General features: G+C 46.5%; 1 protein-coding gene across 9 annotated transcripts in view; it reads right to left on the minus strand.

The window, feature by feature from the left end:
• Positions 1-19,300, minus strand: part of LOC139057669 (DENN domain-containing protein 2D-like) — a 614,144-nt gene that overhangs the window by 33,701 nt on the left and 561,143 nt on the right. Inside the window, exon 17 of one of the 9 annotated variants that reach the window (XM_070536308.1) lies at positions 8,718-8,822. The exons of the other annotated variants lie outside the window; for them this stretch is intronic. Within the exon in view, the coding sequence (XP_070392409.1) occupies positions 8,731-8,822 (92 nt within the window). The 3' untranslated portion in view covers positions 8,718-8,730. Of the gene's footprint in view, positions 1-8,717; positions 8,823-19,300 lie in introns of those variants that run through there. 9 annotated transcript variants of the gene reach the window in all.

Raw genomic sequence — 19,300 nt, forward strand, 5'->3', positions numbered from 1 at the left:
CAGTTATTATTAGGCGTGTCTTTTTGCAAAATTATTTTTCTTTGTGTTGTGTGCAGGCCAACTGATGCTGATGACTTGTTTATGAATAAGCTGTCAGATCACCTATTGACTCTGCACATCCAAGAACGTTATTATAACCAGTGATTTTAATTCTCCCACTGTTAACTGGGATCCAATGAACTATGGAGGTTCAATAGCAAGTGGTATTGTTCATATTATGCTCTGTCTCAATATGGAACAGAGCGTGCAGGACCTTTTGCTTATGACCGGGTTATTTATGGAGTGCAGGTTTCAGTAAAACCAGGAATTTCTTACCATGGTTTGGTTTTCTTTTGTTAGCAATTGCATTGTAAAGGACCAAAGCACACAAAGACAAACTGGGGGATTAAATAATTTTCAAGGGTAGATGATGTTTCTTTAATTGACTGACTGGACTTAAATCTCAACCTTAGCCTACACAAAGTTGAAACATCGTGGAAAACGTTCTGCAAGATTTTTGCCCATTTATTAAATAAATTTATTCCCTTAAAGCAAATGCGCAAACGGCCAGCGTACTTTTCGATAACTGGCAATACCATTCAGACTAAATGTAAAATTAAGCAGCTTCGTAAACAGAAAAAAGACTGCGACTCCAGATTTTTTCGAACTTAACCAGAACCTAGTAGAAACGTTATGTGTGTCAGGAGACACTTTAACCGAAAGCTTTCAGAGTTATTAAATGTGACATGCAGTCAGAAGTTCTGGCATATTTTGAAAACAATAGGAACAGAATGTTACCAAAATAAAAATTGGTGGCCATGTAATCACAGATGTTAGCCAGATTTCGGAACAATTTATTGTTATTCTTAGAGTGTCTTTTCAAAGTCTAACATCTATGTGCCTCAGGACGTGCGGGCATCGCACTACCCACGGTTACTAATGAAGGAGTTATGCTTATGTTGTTTAATATTAATGTAAAGAAACTTACAGGGCCTGAAAACATTCCTAATGCCTTCTTCGATACGCTGAACAGACAGCTCTATCTCTGACAGATTTTTAAAAATTTTTGTTCAGCCCAGGCGAAATTCCCAACGACTGGCGCATTGTGTGCATCACAGTTATTCATAAAAAGGGCTACTGCTTATCAGTTAATAACTACACGCCCATATCTATCACAAGCACATCCTGCAAACACTTAGAAAACGTAATTTCATCATACATTCTTGAATTATTAAATGCGTAAAATTTTGTCACCACAACAGCGTGGCTTCAGAAAACATTTGTCAACGATTACGCAACTGGTATCAACACTACACAAATTCGCGTGCCTACTTGACATCGCCGGTCAGCTTGATGCGCTGTTCTTGGATTTTTCTAAAGCGTTTGATAAGGTGCCGCATGACAAGTTACTGTACAAATGAAAATGCATAAGGCTTCTATATAATGTTTGTAAATGGATTAGTGCCTACCTCAGGAACAGGAGACAGCTTTTACAAATTTTCGAATCACCATGCTGCTTTGTTGCACATTAACTCTGACATGCCACAGGGAAGTGTATTTATTTATTTATTCAAAATACCTTACAGGCCCGAAGAATGGGCATTGGGTAAGGAAACCTTCAAAAATTTTACACAATATAAAGAGCAAACAATTATACAGAACATAAAGCGCTTTGTTAATAATACTACAACGAAGAGTCGAGTTTACAATGGCTCTAAAATTCTCAGATCAATAAAAGAAAAAGAAGGCGTACAAGAAGCAACGCAGACAAAAATTTTTCTGAGTAAGAAATGAATGTTTATGTCGTGGCGGAATTTTTCTTTGTTAGCTTCAGCTACCAGGATATCGGGAAGGTCGTTCCACATGCGGATGACACGTGAAAGTGTAGATGATTATGCAATCTTTGTGAAGTGAATGGAGAAACTTGCAGAGTTTTTGGTGACGGCCTTGGTCCGTGAACGTACTTGTGAAACAGCAATAAAAGTGCTACATCACGATGAATGTGCAAAGAAGGAATTGATAAATTGTTTTTAATTTGCGTTATACTTTAGTTTCAGTTGTAATTTTGTGAGATGAATCGAGTGGCTCTATTCTGAACTGATTCTAGCATAGCCGTTAAATAAATGTAATGAGGGGACCATATTGAAGAAGCAAATTCAAGTTTAGGGCGAACAAATGTAAGGCAGGCTAATTTGCGGGCATCTGTCGGCGTCTTACGAGGTTCCGAAGTAAATATCCCAAGGATCGGGAGGCATTTCCGCCGGTGTTGTTTATATGTGTAGTCCAGGAAAGGTTTGTTGGCAGGGTTACGCCTAGGTATTTGAAAGAAGTAACTACAGACACACGATTGTTATTAATGTAGTATGAGAAGTCGGAAAGGAAATGTTTGCGAGTGAAAGACATTACTTTACATTTATCTGGATTAAGCGACATTAGCCAGGTCCTACACCAACTGCTAATAAGGTCAAGATCAGTTTGAATTTTTACGTGGTCATCAGTACTAGCAATTTCTTGGTAAACTATACAATCGTCAGTAAAGATCCGCACATGAAAAGAAATGTTATTCGGTAAGTCGTTAATATATATCAGGAAAAGTAGTGGACCGAGGACACTGCCCTGTGGCACACCAGAAGAAACGTAAGAGATCGGGGAGGAAAAATTATTTACCACGGTGAACTGCTGCCGATTGGTAAGAAAGTTACGAATCCAAGATAGCGTTAGTGAATCTAAGGACAACGAAGACAGTTTAGAAATTAGTCGGTAGTGAGCTACGAGATCAAAGGGTTTTGAAAAATCTAAAAACATGCAGTCAGTTTGCAGGTTTTTGTCCAGATTAAAATGTAATTCAATCGAGAACTCAAATAGTTCCGTGTCGCACGATAAACCCTTCCTAAATCCATGCTTGTTTGTGAAGAAAAAGTTATTATTCTCTAACTGATTGTAAATATGGGAGGTCATTATATGCTCTAGCATTTTACGGCAGATGGAAGTAAGTGAAATGGGTCTGTAGTTAAGTGGTGAATGTCCATTGCCACATTTAAAGACGGGAATCACCTTCGCGATTTGCCAGTCTTGGGGAAGCATTCCTGCCGATAGCGATTGCCGGAATATATGAGATAATATTTAACTCGAGAGTGATATCGTGTTTTTTTAGTATCTTTGAGTTTATGTCGTCAATGCCTGCTGATGTGGATACTTTCAGATTAATTATAATGGATGCGATGCCGTCGACAGTAATGTCGATGGGCTGCAAAAAAGGGTAGCCAAGATCAATAATGTACCTGGGGCCACTACTGTTTCAAACTTATATAAATGACCTGGTAGATGTGATTCATGCTGGTGTGTGTATTCAGTCGTTTGCCGATGACTATGTTGTTTTAGAGTGCAGCTCTGACACGCCCGTTCCTGCGGCGAGCGGCGGCTGCGTAACGGAGCGAATAAGCACAGCAAAAGATGAAGGAGGGAGACGAACGACACCACGAGGCGCAAAATGGAGGGCATGGCGGAAAAGTGAGAAGCATAGTGCGGCACCGATGATTACGAGACGGCACCACACTAGCACGCGTCGTCTGGGAGGTCTGTCAGCAGCGGCGGCTGTGAATCCCGCCCATGGGTCACCCACGTGTCGGCTCTCGCACTCTCCAAATTAGTTAGGCAGTCGCGCCACACTTCACCCCATTTGCAACGTGCCGCACGAGATAGATTGTCTGCGCCAGGCAATATGTCGCCAAATGAACACACAAATAGAACTGCTATGCTCAAATCTTGCATTAGGAAGTATCATAACAATCAGTGATTTTTTTAACTATCTCCGCTGTTAATGATCACATGATTTTACAAGAAATTCTACAGGTAATAGATGAATGGTGTACTCATTGTGACATGGAAATGAATACAACTAAAGGTGTGCAGGTACGAGTTGGTATGACTAACAAGAATAAAGAACCCAAGTATGTATACATATTCAGTTAATAGGCGCATGATAATGGATGTTCTCCAACGGAAATACCTCGGTGTTACGTTTATCAACGATCAGTTGTAGTTGCTTAAGAGAAAACTCAAATCGGCACCTTCTATAATGGAACAATTTGCCTACAATTCTAGTATTAGGACCAAGCTCGAATATGCCACTGTTGTCTGGGAGCCCCACATCCAAAGGAAAGCATCTAAAGCAAAGCAGTAAGGCTTATTTAGAATAAACAGTTAATACAGAAGAGCTGACTGACTGTCTTTGTTAATGCAGCAACATAATACAGTTGACTCTCGTTACAACAGACTGATAATCCGCCAAAGAACGTCCGTTTTATACGAAGGATTTAATATCTGTAATGCCTCACTTCCAAAACTTTCGTCGCGATGTCTAACATTATTGAAAAGGGTGAGTGACGAACGTTCAAAGTAAAAAGCAAAAAAAGTCGTAGATTCGCCCGAAAGACGAAGCATCGATTGCGATACCAAATTAAGCAAGATAAGTGTGCAGCAGCAGTGATTGAATTAACATTCGTGCTGTCATTCGCTTCAAGACGAACTAAACGTCGAAAACAGTGCATAGGAAGCTACCAGCACTGGGCGCACTATGTCCACATCACAGGCTAAGCAACCCTGGCCGACTGCCAATGATTGACCGATTGTTGAGAAATGGTCGGAAGCCGGCTTCACTAGCCACGCGACTTCCGAAAACAGTCGGCGTCTCCTTTCAGCTACATCGGCACGGGGCCGGCAGTGCGGGCTCCGTCAGACCACGGCCGAACGCCGAGTGCGCCAGTCGGTGCGACAAGCCGGCACTGTGTCGGGCCGGCTTTAGTTCCCGACTGAACTTTGGCTCCATGTATTAACGCGAGAGCGTTAAGACGCTCGTGTCGCAGAAAAGCTGGTGCCGTCGGCGTCGGTGACGTTGGCCGTGATCGATAATCCCGGAAGGCAGTTCATAAATAAAAAACAACTTGCAAGATAGGCTGAGTGGGAATCGAACCAGGGTCTCTGGAGTGTGAGACGGAGACGCTACCACTCAGCCACGAGTTCTTTTTTTTTCTTTATTGCCGGTCATTGGCCCGGATAAAAAATACACATTCACAAATAATCAAAAGGCACACACACAATATGTTAAAAACGACCGCAGAACTTGTGCGGCCGCGCTTGTGCTAAAACTCTCTTATCGCCAATAATAATTCCACACGTGGCAACCACTCTGGAATACACTCCAGCAACTTTTGTTCCTCTACAAAGTTCCGTATGCGTTCTTTAAAATACTGGCGAGCCGCTCTTGCATCGAGATCGGTGTGCCTTACCGCCATTCTACATTTCCAAATACTATGCAGGGCCATAAGCATGATCATATCGAATGGGGTACCATCATTACTTTCTATTGGCAAGTAGCGAATCCCATATGCATCTAGGGGGAAATCTTTTTTGATTGTGCGCTGGAGCACATCCCAGAGGAAAACAGCATCCCAACAATACAGAAAAACATGTTCAATTGTCTCCTCCCGCCTGCAAATTGTACAATGAGTGCCCCGAGGAACAAAGAACCCTCTTTCAGCCAGCCACGGTTTGACAGTCAGCGTTCCGGTGTGCAATTTAAAAAAGAACGTCTTAGCGCCTGACGGTAGTAGCATCACCTTAACGCGCTTTAGAACATTGTGCCCATGGCCTGCTCTGTAAAGAGACCGACATAAAGGCACAGGAAGAACAACATCACACAGGTCCTTGTACAGTGTTTTCCGGTTGACTTCACTCAAATATTGAAGAGAAAAACACGCTGACAGAAACCTGCATGAAACCACAACTTCACGTAGAAAACCATAAACACCCCTTGGCAAACTGCCCACTGAGACAACCATATCGGGCAAGTGTTTGCCCAGGCGAAGTTGGCAAACAGTGTATAAGAACGGGTTTTTTGCGTCCCTGAAGAAAAAAAAAGCGATTGACTACCTGTCTCAAAAACAAATGTGACAATCCAACTCCTCCATTTCGAACTCGAAGAAACAAATTGGTTTGACTTGATGTCTCCCAAGACGATGCCCACACTAACACTGCGAATACCCGCTGAATTTTTTGGATGTTTACCCTTGAGCAATGCAAGACTTGGAGGATGTACCAAAGTTTGCTCACTAAAAATATGTTGCAAGTTGTGTCTCTAGAAAACATAGACCAATTCCAGCCATTCCATTTGTTTACTGTGTCCCGCAGCTCATCCACTTCACTCCTCCAGTACGACTCACTGTCTTTGTAGCACTGAAGGGGAACACCCAAGTATTTCACCGGAGTCGTAACGAAACTCATGTTGGCAAAAGTGTCTGGGGTCGCCCGCCAATCCCCGTGCCAGAATCCCAGGCATTGACCCGAGTTTACCGCGCTGCCGCTCACAGCACAAAAACTTTTTAACACATTTGACAGCCTGTGTTATACTGTCCAAATCAGTGCAAAACACAGCAATATCGTCTGCATAAGCCAACAGGCGGACTTCAACCTCGTGCAGTTTAAACCCGCGGACACAGTCATTCTTCATGACACTCAAACAAAACGACTCTATATACAAGCAAAACAACAGCGGCGAGAAAGGGCAGCCCTGACGCACCGAACGCTTAACTTGGATTCGCGCTCCCAACACCTTGTTGACAATAAGCCGCGTCGAGCAGTCTCGGTACGCCATGGCAACCCCCTCTCTAATTATTCTACCCAAATTCACATAATCTAGAATGCACAAAAGAATGTCATGAGGCACCCGGTCCAACGCTTTCTCGAGATCAATTTGGAGCATTGCCACTCGTGCACCCATTACATCGCAACATTCGAGGATACTGCGTGCTACGTGTATATTTGAGAAGATAGTGCGGCCTTTAATGCCACACGTTTGATGCGGCCCCACAAGCTTCGCAATGACAGTCTGCAATCTCTTTGCTAAGATTTTCATCATTATCTTATAGTCTCCGTTAGTGAGACAAATTGGGCGGTAAGAAGTTACTCTTCGCAATGCAACGGGATCTTCTGACTTGGGTATAAGAATAGTGTGGGAAGATGAGAAGGACGGGGGTAATAGTTTGAGCTGGAAGGCTTCGTTGTATACATCCGCTAAGGCTGGTGAGATCGCACCTTTGAAATATTTATAAAAAGCTGAGGTTAGACCATCAGGGCCAGGGGACTTCCCCGGATGCATACTTTCATAGCACCTTTCACTTCCTCTTCCGAAATTGGTTCCTCCAATATTTCTTTCGTACTTTCATCTAGCCTTGTTGGCATCAACGACAAAAAGTCCTTAGTAAAACGATCAACGTCGACTGCGCAGTCGGTGAACAAACCACTGTAGTGCTCGAAGAAAGCACGCTCGATATCTTCTGCTGCGTCGCTGACTTTTCCGCGATGCTCGATTTCCGCTATCTGATTGCGGCGCGCATGCCACTTTTCTGAGCCTAACGCTCTTTTCGACGGTGTTTCTCCCATTATCAGCCTTTCAGCCCTTGCCCGCACCAAAGCACCGCGGTATCTTTCGATATCGAACTGTTCTATTTTATGTTTCAGTGCGCGAATATCGTCCATGAACATGCCAGGCATCCTACATTCCTCACTGATCAATTTTTCTAGATTCTGGCGCATCTGTTTTTCTTCTGCTCCTTTTTCTCTGCATATAGCGCTCGCACGCTCTAAAGCCTTGATTTTAACCGCCTGCTTGAAGGTCTCCCATTTTTCCCCAGATGTCGTGTTACCAACAGCGTTCGATAGTTCAAAGCGGGACAAAAGCGCCTCTAGTGAATGCGGTGTATATCGGTAATTATGAGCATGTAAATTACACAAGTCGCAGTTACACGAGTAGCGAAGTACGTTTCCGCTACATTTCTTCAGCGCTCTGCGCACACGCAGCGCCATCTTGCAGAAAGCACTGAAGACGCCCTTCTCGGAAATGTGCGGCGCTGCCCCAACACGTGGCGCGCCACTCGCCCCATGACCGCGTCCGCCTTCATGGCGCGTCGCGGCTGTCCGTGCCGATCGCGACGTTTGGTTCGCGTAGATCGTTTGAGTGGGCGGTGCGAATTGGGTGCGATAACGCTATCGCGTTCCACTGTTAAAGGCGAAGCTTAAGCGTCCTCCAATTTTTCCTGTTAGACAGCATAAAATATATTGCACTAAATACATAACTACGATCATAACAAGCATGTTGCGCGTGCTGCCACAGCTGATGCACACTGCAGAAGCCCAAGAATGCAACTCCGAACTTCTAAATTTTTTTTTTATGAGTTCGCTCGTACTACTGCTTGGTTTCAACTCACGTTTCGCTAAAAGGCGGCATTTTTTGTTTGTCCGCATTGGTAAAACGTTTTGCATTGCTGTTAAACTGGTTCTTTCGCAGCTGGTTCGGTTGACTGGGTAGGAGGCGTCTTTTTCTCGTGAACCATGGCAAGCAGAGATACTAGCTAAACACTCTGTGAAAAATGCCAGAAGGAATGCGACTTCATTGCGAAATTTGAGCGCCAACAAACGAGCAATGTAAATGCGCATGCCTACTTCCAACGACACCCTGATATAACCTCTGGCAACTCGGACTAAAGGGAAAAAAAGTAAAGGAAAATAGTCCAGAGGCGGGGAAGAAAGCGGGCAAGAAGGGGAACCGAGCCAAAGGCCGAGTAGCGTGGCCCGGTAACCGCAGTATGGGGCTTGGAGGGGAAAGAAAAAGGAGAAAGAAACAGACAAAACGTGCGCAACCAGGAAACGCAGGCGGAGAAGCGCGGGAAACTTTCCTTCTCGGCCGTCTTTCTTTTACCTCCGTGTTTTCGACAAGTCTCTGCAGCTGGCCAGGTGACATCGACTGGAGTTGTATGCTGCGCTTGCGGCCGAGAAGCCAGCGGTGTCTGTCATGAGTAAATTTTGAATAAACGGTGCCATCTATCTGAGTCCAAGATGAGAAATCCAGAAACACGCCCAAGGCAGCACCACAAAAGCACTTGAATGAGGAAAAATTAACATGGATGCATGAGATGTAGTGCGCCGCAACAAATATACAGACTAACTGGAATATCTTTTTTTAATCAGTATAGATTTACCTATACAGCTTTCCCTAATGTAGTTATAAATTTCTGGCTGAAACCATGGAATGGCTTACAATAGGCAATATTGTATAGGTTCTTTTTTCCTTGTCCATCAAAGCCACTGTTAACTTTATGTTTTTACGTATATATATTTCCATGTATATTTCACTTTAATATATCGCTCTTGCGCAAGACGATAAGGGCCGCCTGGACAAAAACGCCACTTCCCAAATGGCAGACTGCGCGCTGCATGCAGGCGCCCACGTGACCCAGCTTCCACGTAACCTATAGCTCCCGTGGAAAAGGAAGCTTCGTTCTTAGAATATCCAACTCATGCATGTACTGCGCGTCAGTATACGAAATCGTATCCGTCGGAAGTCTCACTGTGGGTATATTGTATGTATGAAAGATATTCTGCACTTCTGCCACATGCATGAAAAAAATAAAGTCGTTTAATCTGATCGAATTTTCTGTTTCCGCGTTAGAATATATATGTCTTCTGCTTCCTATATGGGACTATGATGTACTACCGCGCTCAATATGAGCTACAACGCAAATGCGCGTGGTAAAGTGGTCGTGCGTTGCATCTCGTACTGAGCGCGATGGTACGTGTCAAATCGAGGCAACCAAACGTCCGAAATGACGTCTAATTGATAAAAACATATACCATGATGCATAAACGGATATTTACGCCTAAATGAGCATTTGTATTTAATGACATAATCTGCTGGCATATAAACCAGTACGGTAGTCAGTATGTGGCACAACGTTGCATACCATTTTGGCACCCTATTTCTCTCTGCTGTAGCAAAATTTGGGAAACAAATGGATATGACTGGTATCTGGAGGTTCTTGCACACTTAATTATTTAAGTGCCCACAGTTTTGTGTCTTCAGATTTGTAATGGGTACCTGGTACGTGACCGTAATTGTAAGGTACCATTGAGTCGCTGTCAACTTGTGACGTGATTAATTTGTAGATGCCAATAAGGGTAAATCATTGGGCAACTTGGTAGCAGCACATAGTAATATTTTATGCAGCATGAAAATGATTTTACGGAAACAAAGAAGTACAGATGAGAAAAGTGACACACTTTTTCTGCTTTTTTATTCTATAAAATTATTTGCACATTGCACAAACTTTCACCATTAAGAACTATTTTTATTGGCTTCTCTCCGCTAAGCCCCTGTAACACAGGACGTGCCCGCTTTTTAGCACTGTATATGCTTCTTTTGGCCTCCTAACTTCACTGAGCCCTATTATATCCCATTTAGTGCCCTCTAATTCCTCCACTAGCACTGCTAGACTCGCCTCACTAGATAACGTTCTAGCGTTAAACGTTGCCAGGTTCATATTCCATTGGCGGCCTGTCCGGAGCCACTGATTCTTAGCACCCTCTGCTGCGTTGCAGGTCTGACCGCCGCCGTGGTCAGTTGCTTCGCAGCTGCTGGGGACTGAGGGCCGGGGTTTGATTGTTGTGTTCATATAGGAGGTTGTGGCCAAGTACTGCACCAGGGTGGCCAATCCTGCTCTGGTGAGGGAGTGCGCTACCGGTTCTGGTCACCGGGATCAGGCCACACTCCAGGCCTGTTTGTGCAATTTCATCAACACGCGGATTTTTTTTTTCCGGTGGAAAATTGCCGGCACCGGGATTCGAACCACGGACCTCTTTGCACGCGAGGCGGGTGTTCTACCTCCACGCCACCGCTGCACAAATGGTGCTTAGTGACCGGCTAATGCCTTGAACATTTATTTGTGGCTCTTCGATGCGTGTGTAATACGTGTTGGACGGGTACAACTGTAACGCAAGACAAAAAACCACCGACCTCGACTTGCTTCTCGACGGCCATGCAGTCACCGCCTTAGTAGACACAGGAGCCAATTACTCTGTCATGAGTGGACCCATCGCCGCGCAGTTGAAGAAAGTTAAGATTGCATGGGAAAGCCCTCGAATTCGGACAGCTGGAGGGCACCTCATCACGGCGACTGGAATCTGCACGGCAAGAACTACCGTTTATAACCGCACTTACCCTGCCACCTTCGTTATCCCCCAACAGTGTTCAGGAGACGTCATTCTCGGCATGGACTTCCTGAACCAACACGGCGCAATCATCGACCTGAAGTCGATGTCGATAACGCTGTCGGAAGATCGTGCGATACCGCCGGAGAGCTTTCGTAGTCACCACGCCTTAAGCGTGCTTGAAAGTCAAGCCAGCATCCCGCCCCACTCCAGCATTGTCATTTCCTTCGGCACCAAAACACCTGCCGACGTAGAAGGCGTCATCGAGGGTGACCAATGTCTATTACTAGACCGTGAAATTTGCGCCGCAAAAGGGATCGCCCTACTGCACGGAGGAAAAAACTAAAGTGTTGCTGACAAACTTCAGCCAGGAGTTCAACACTACGATCGCGTACATCGAGGAAATTCTGGAAACCAGTAATACGCTTGTCCTCTCGGATTCTGCCCCATCTAATCCGACGACCATAGTTCCTGAACCAAACTTCAACCTGAATCCAAGTCTCCCCATGATTAAGCAGCAACAGCTCAGAAGTCTGCGCCGACGATAAAAAGGCTGCATTTCGACGTCATCGAGGATTCGACAAACACCAGTCGCAAAGCATCGCATAATCACCGAAGAGTGCGCTCGACCACTCCGCCAGAGCCCTTACCTATATGGCAGGCTATTCAAAGTCGTCAGCGACTTTGAATGGCCTTGTGTTGGCTAGCGAAGTTAAAGGACCCTTCGGGACGGCTGGCACGGTGGAGCCTAAGCCTGCAAGAATATGATATCACTGTAACCTACAAGTCCGAACGAAAACACTCTGATGCCGATTGCCTATCACGCGCCCCCATTGACTCGCCGCCGCAAGATGACGAGGATGACGACGCCTTCCTTGGCATATTAAGCACGGAAGACTTCGCTGGACAGCAACGAGCAGACTTGAAGCTGAAAAACCTTGTCGAGTATTTGGAAGGGCACACCGACGTTGTCCCCAGGGCATTTAGGCGCGGATTATCTTACTTCACGCTTCAAAACAATCTACTCGTGAAGAAGAACTTCTCACCAGTGCGCGCCAACTACCTTCTTGTTGTCCCGTCAGGACTGCGTCCGGAAGTATTGCACACCCTACATGACGAACCGACCACTCGACACCTCGGATTTTTGGGACACTATCGAGGATACAGGAAAGGTATTATTGGCTGCGCCTGACCACCGACGTCGCCCGTTATGTCAGAACATGCCGAGACTGTCAGCGACGCAAGACACCAACGACAAGGCCAGCCGGATTACTACAGCCAATCGAGCGTCCTTGCCGACCATTCCAGCAGATCGGGATGGACTTGTTGGGACCCTTTCCGACGTCTACAACTGGAAATAAGTGGATCGTCGTGGCGACGGACTACCTCACCCGCTTCGCTGAAACGAAAGCACTGCCGAAAGGTAGCGCAGCCGAAGTGGCGAAATTATTTGTTGAGAACATCTTGCTGCGACATGGTGCCCCAGAAGTTCTTATCACCGACAGAGGAACGGCTTTTACAGCGGACCTCACCCAAGCCATGTAGCAGTACAGTCAGACAAGGCACAGGATGACAACTGCCTACCACTCACAAACGAACGGTCTTACGGAGCGCGTGAACAAAACCCTTGCCGACGTGCTAGCAATGTACGTCGACGTCGAACACAAGACCAGGCATGCCGTCCTGCCGTACGTAACATTCGCTTACAACACGGCGGTGCAAGAAACAACACAGATCACCCAGTTCAAGCTGGTTTACGGCAAGAACACAACGACGACGCTCAACGCCATGCTGCCGAACGTCACTGACGAAGAGAATCTTGATGTCGCTACCTATCTCCAGCGCGCTGAAGAAGCCCTGCCCACCTACGGATCAAGAACCAGCAGCGTACCGACAGCCGACACTACAACCTCCGACGACGCTTCGTCGAGTACCAGCCCGGCGACCGTGTTTGGGTTTGGACCCCCAAACGCCGACGAGGACTGAGAGAGAAACTACTGCGACGCTATTTCGGACCCTACAAGGTCATCCAACGTATTGGCGCACTGGGCTATAAGGTCGTGCCAGACGGCATTTCGCATTCACAGCGGCGCCACGCACGATCTGAAGTGCTCCACGTGGTGCGTCTTAAACCATTTTACGGACGCTGACAAACTTCCTTATTTTGTTGTTTTCTTTGCTACGGGTGTTTTCATTTATTTCGTTTGCAGCATCGCGTCGTTCTTTTCAAAAGGGGGATATTGACACGTGTACTTGTATTTATCGCGCGACACGTTTTGCCGCCTACCAAATGTTATCGCACAGCGCAGGACGCGTCTGCATGTATCGGAAGTTTCTGGAATGTTATCGATGCTTCCATCTGCTGTCTGTGATCGAACCTTGTGTAATCTGATCGCATGTATGCGCGACGCGAATAATGTAGAACTTTGTGGAAGGCACGCGGGTCCCAGCGATTACTGTGGAACATTCGACGAGTGATGTATAACAGCCGACGGGCTTGACCCGCTGATCACATTTCGAAGATCGCCGACTGTGTTCGCCGCTGTCGCCGTTCTTTGAATGTAGCCTGTTTTTGAGGCCACAAGTTCGCCCAACAAAACGCTAGTTTCGTCTTTCTCAATTTGGCTGCTTTCTTCACAGTCACTACCACGTGACAATATGATAAGTATGGAAAGAAGGTTACAAAGAAGCATTCTAGGGTATAATCTGTCGTACAGATTAGGCGGAAAGGTTGTTGAGCAACGACTACCGGGTTTAATGTATGCGGACGATATTGTACTGTTAGCAGATAGCCAGGAAGATTTGCAAACTCTGGTTAATTACTGTGGAGACGAAGGAGACAGTTGAGGTTTCAGTTTTAGTGCAGCTAAGTCCGGTGGAATGTTTTTCAACGATACAACTGATCAGGAGCTTACAATACAAGGCCATGAAATACCCCGAGTGGCCGAATACAAATATATCCAGGTATGAATAAACGGCAGATGTACACGGAAAAGCACGAACAGTCTCTTATTGGCGGCGAGGAGTTACGGAGTCGCCCTCTATCGGAAGCGCCTGGATGGCGTAGTATGAGGGATCACGTGGCGCGCTCCTCATAGCTTTTGCTGTCAGCGCTCACTGAAAACACCACGCGCGAGCTTTCCCGGACATTTCTGTAAGCACTTTCGAAACGAGAGAAGTTTCTTACTGTCTAAATAATAATCTTGGGCAAACTGAAAGCACACAATCGTTTACAGACGCCATCTCTTTACCAAATACGTACACTGAACGCCACTGCGCGCGGTCGCCGCGATGGAGTCTCCCGAACCGACTTCTTGCGTGAAAGGTAGGTAAACGCTGAGAGCAAACTATGTGAAATATGTTCTTATAGTGTTTCTATAACTAAATGGAGCGTAATAGAACGAAGCCTCAATGCAGCGCTCGCGCAGATTCGCAACGACCGACTGCGCGTCTGCATGCTTGTCCGCGCACTGTTTCGCTTTCGCCGCGTGCGCGTCTTTGCACCGTGCCATGAGCTTTGGGCCGCAGAATATGAGCATTTGACAGTATACAAGCAACCATTGTTGAGTGGGCGCTATCAGAGCTGTTCAAAAATAATTTCATCGTAGAGACTTCGATGCCTACGGGGACTGTGATGTGCCGTCGCGACGATTCAATCTTTTTTTTTCTTCTAAATTCTTTGACCATTCGATACTATTTCTCGAGTTGCGTCGCACTGTATGTTTATCGGCGTTCTCAGCGTGCAATTTCCCGCTGCTCCTTTTTTGTAATCCAGTGCATTAATTCATAACACAAACATGACCATATGCCATGCTTTCTTCAAATGTGCTTCTTACCGCTGCCTTTCCACTCCACTAAACTTGCCAGTATCTATAGTATCGACAAGTTGATAGACCAAACCGTCATGACATTAGTCGGGCAGCGGACTCGGGCGTGCGTCTCAGTGCGCGTTTTCAGAACATCGCAGACCGGGCGCCGTAACAGAAATCTTCCCCGCGTCTGTGCTTGCTGCATACCCGAGTTGTAGCCGATGACTGTTGGGCGGTTTTATGTTTCGCGAGCCAAGCTTCACGCAGCTTCTTGTCCTGCGGCTACGCGTGAATAAGGCTGACACCGGCCTCCGTTACGTGCGTCCGGCCCTGCGGCACCGAGCAGTAGCCTACCATGTCGCGCGCCTTCAAAGGCAGCCACTACCTATTGTAGTGCTTTCAAGCGTTGTAAAGAAGACACTCGAAGCGGGAAAATTTCGCCACTAAATGAAAACCGCAGCGTACGAGGGAATTTAAACTCGTTTTCAGCTCGCTTCGGCGCGCCCGAAGCAGCCGACGCGGCCGCTATGTCCACGTGATCCCTCCTAGCACGTCACGCCGACGGTGGCGCCAGCTTTTCCAGTGGTGGAGCTCGAGGCCAATAGCAAAAGGGCGAAGAGATGCCGGGATAATGAAACATAGGGCATTGTGGTAGTACAACAGGTATGAGGTACTGAGAGGTATGTGGAAGGGAGTAATGGTGCCGGGGCTTACTTGCGGGAATGCGGTCCTGTGTTTAAGGGCAGAGGTTCAGTCGAGACTATAGAAGTAAATCAGAAAGCTGTGGGAAGATTAACACTAGGCGCCCACGGGAAAACCACAAACGAAGCAGTACAGGGAGATATGGGCTGGGCATCGTTCGAAGCACGGGAAGCTCAGAGTAAAATCCTATATGAAAAACGCCTGAGGAAATGGGACGATAACAAGTGGGCAGCTAAGGTATTTAAATATCTATACAGAAAGAGCGTTGACTCACAATGGCGGAAAAGAACTAGGAAGCTAACCAGTAAGTATGCCAGACACGAGGACGGAGAAAGACAGAGCATGAAACGACAGGTTAAAAACGCGGAAGGTAAAAATTGGATAAATTCAATGGCAAAGAAGCATAGTGTGGAACTATATCGATAGTGGAAACAGCAGAACAGGAAGGAAGCATTTTATGATAACGCAAGAGGCAGTGCCCTACTCTTTGAAGCTAGGTTCGGATGTCTCAAAACGCGGAGCTATAAAAAGAAATTTAACGAAGCAGAAGACAGATGTGCTGTGTGTGGTAAATATGTAGAAACAATAGAACACCTCATGCTAAAATGTGATGGTATCAATCCCGATGTCGATGCTGCCAGTAACGCTTCCTGAGGCCCTAGGGATCAGAGATAACAATAGTCTTGTAAATAAATATGCGGTGGAAATTAGCAAACGGCAATTGGAGGAATGGTGGCTCAAAAGCAGAGAGGTTACATAAGGTTAAAAGGTTAGGAAGACGTATTTAAAGAAAATCGCGAATTTTAATACCACACAACACAGGTAAACAAAAATAAAAGGCAACATAAGAAGCTGAGCATAGTGGCAACTGCCATCACCCGGTTTCAAAGGGGACGCTCCTACCTTCCATCCTTTCATCCGAAGAGTATAGAGGATTGCTCGCGGACGCTCCTGTGCACGAAGCTTCAGCGACGTTGTTCGTAGCTAAGTACTCTTATAGCTTTACTAGCTAGTGTTTCGAAGTGTTTTCTTTTGCATGGAGTAGAAAGCAAGTTTTGAATTCTTGGTAAGAGTAGTAAATGTACCGGCTTTGTGTAGGTGTGGCGCCTCCCCTGTTAGGCCTAGGTGGTAGGCGGGACGTATTTGATAGGCTTGTTTAATTCTTTCAGCTAGCTCTTCGGATTCTTACATGGGGTAGGGAGTGCTAATTTTTAAATTTTTGTTTGGGATAGCGGTCGAGGTCGGCTTTGCTCGAGTGATTTGGCGAACTTGCTCGTTGGGCCTAGGGACGTAGGCCTTACGATGAAACCGAAGAATGAGAAGGCCGCGGGGGACGGGGAGCAAGTGTAGTGCGACGAGTGCCTGCGATGGTGCTTCCTCGACGAGACTAAATTCCAGAATTTAGCAGACGCGGAGGGGTCTAGCTTTACGTGCAGGCTGTGCGAGGGTGTCAGGGAAACATTCCGAAAATTGGAAGGAAATTGGGCAGCCAAGTTCGAAGAGCTTGAAGCAGACCTGAGGGAGGAGCGGGAGAAGCGGGTAGCACTGCAGGCGAAAGTCGACGATTTGGTCAAGGTGGAAGTGGTCCAGGCCGCGCAATTAGTCAGGACAGTGGCCGAGCTTGAGGAAGAGAGGGAAAGGAGCGCTGAACTGAAAAGGCGGCTCGTTGTGCTTGAGACGCAGGCAGCGGCGAATGTCGGGTCAGGACATCAAAGCGGTGGCAAAAACTCAGAAATTAGGGTAGAGCCTACAGGCGAAGTGGGAGGCAGGGAGCCAGAGCAAGCGGTCATCAGCTCGCCGCCGGTGAATCGGCGTAGTTATAGTGAAGCAGCGCAACATGCCCCGAGTGAGGCGACGCTGCAGCCACAGGGGCGCCAGCGGGCGCGAAGAGAGGGGCCGCAGACGTAGGCTGGAGGCGAACGGTTCGCACGCAGAAGGGTCCTGCTGATAGGGGACTCCAATGTGGGAAGAGGGCGTGATGGCGAGAGTGAAGGCGGACAGGCGAGTACAGGTAGAGGCGCAAGCGGGCAAGGGCATGGCAGAAGCACTGACTAAGGCGCGGGAAGTGATAGTGGACAGCACGGAGAGCGACAGCTTGGTCATTATGCATGCTGGGCTCAATGGTCGTGCTTAAGGGGAGAAGCAAAGACCTTGAGAGGCACGTTGAGACTGGGCTGAGTAAGCTTAGAGAGGCCTCCAGGAGCGTGCATGCGACCATATGCACTATCCCAGAGGTCTAGGGCCAGATTTACCAGATAGAAAGGAGGGTGGTTGAGGCCAATCGGGTCATTAGAAGTTTGAGCCGACGACTCGGGTATAGCGGGATGGAGGTCAACTGGGACATGTACGGAGCCGGCTTCCGGCCTTTTCTGCAGGATGACAAGTCACTACAGTGGTGCCACCAGCAAAAGGATAGGGGGCAGGATGGGTCGTCAGGCAACAACTTATTTAGGGGGACCCTAAGCTCTAAAGGAACCAGTGTAGGCGTGGACGATTCGAGGCAGGAGCTACAAACACGCAAGCATCGGTACTGTAGGAGAGGTGACAGGAATAAGCGCAAGAGCCAAATTAAGTCAGACATAGGGTTCATTAACATGCAAGGTGGCAGAAATAGGCTAAAATGGGAGAAAATCGAAGAACTAAGGCAGGAGAACTTAATGGTTCATGGGTTTGTAGAGACACATCTTAGGGACATGGAACAACCGCCCTGTAACCCTGATTATGCATGGGAATACTGCAACATAGTACAGGGTAGCAGAAATGGCGGGGGAATTGGAGCATTCATTCATAAAAATACAAATTGGCAAAGGGTCAAACAGGAATGAAAGGAGCATTTATGGCTAAAAGGAAAAGTAACAGGGGCAAAAACACTTCTAGGCATTGTATACCTTTGGACAGGATCAAATGCTAAAGAGGAAAACAAAAAAATATTGGACTGTATAGCAGCATACATCAATGAGCTAGGAAAAGGATGTGAGATAATTGTATTAGGAGACATGAATGCGCATATTGAAGATATGGATGGGTACACAGACTCCACAGGTAACATGCTGCTGGATATGTGTGAGAGGCATAACTTAGTTGTCTTTAACTCTACTGAGAAGTGTGACGGGATCATAACATAATAGGTAGGGGGTCGACACTCGACAATAGATTATGTGTTAATTTTACATAGGATGTAGGATAGATTATGAGCCATGATTATGGATGAACAGGGCTCCAGAAGTATAGGTAGCGACCACAAACTTATCAAGTTGTGTTTTAAGAGGGAAATTAAAGCACAAACGACGCGTTAGGAAATGCCAGATGGGATTTTTTACTCAGAATACCAAGTGGAAATAGCGGCCAAACAAATTGAAGAGGAACTATTAGAGGGTACTGAAACTGATTGGACTTACCCAAAGTTAATGAGACTATTTGGGCGTGAGCTAGGTAAGGCGCGAGTCAGGAAAACAAGGCAAGGGATACGAAAACTCAAGAACTGGTGGAATGAAAAGGTTAAGAAGGCCATAAAAAAACGGCAGGAAGCCTCTAGGGAACACAGGTATTCCAAAGGTAAGGGAGAACCTGAAGAAGAAGTAGAGAGGAAATGGACAAACTACATAAAATGCAGAAGGGAAGCGTCCTATTTGATCAACGAGAAAATGAAGACAAAAGGGTCCTAATGGCTGTCAGAAATAAGCAATAAAAAGATAAACAGGCAGCTAGGAAATTCTGGCTACATCTGAACTCCTTTGGTAATAGGACAAGCGTAGAGCAGAGGTATATAG

Source organism: Dermacentor albipictus, chromosome 3 (assembly GCF_038994185.2).
Source record: "Dermacentor albipictus isolate Rhodes 1998 colony chromosome 3, USDA_Dalb.pri_finalv2, whole genome shotgun sequence".
Taxonomy (NCBI): Eukaryota; Metazoa; Arthropoda; class Arachnida; order Ixodida; family Ixodidae; genus Dermacentor; species Dermacentor albipictus.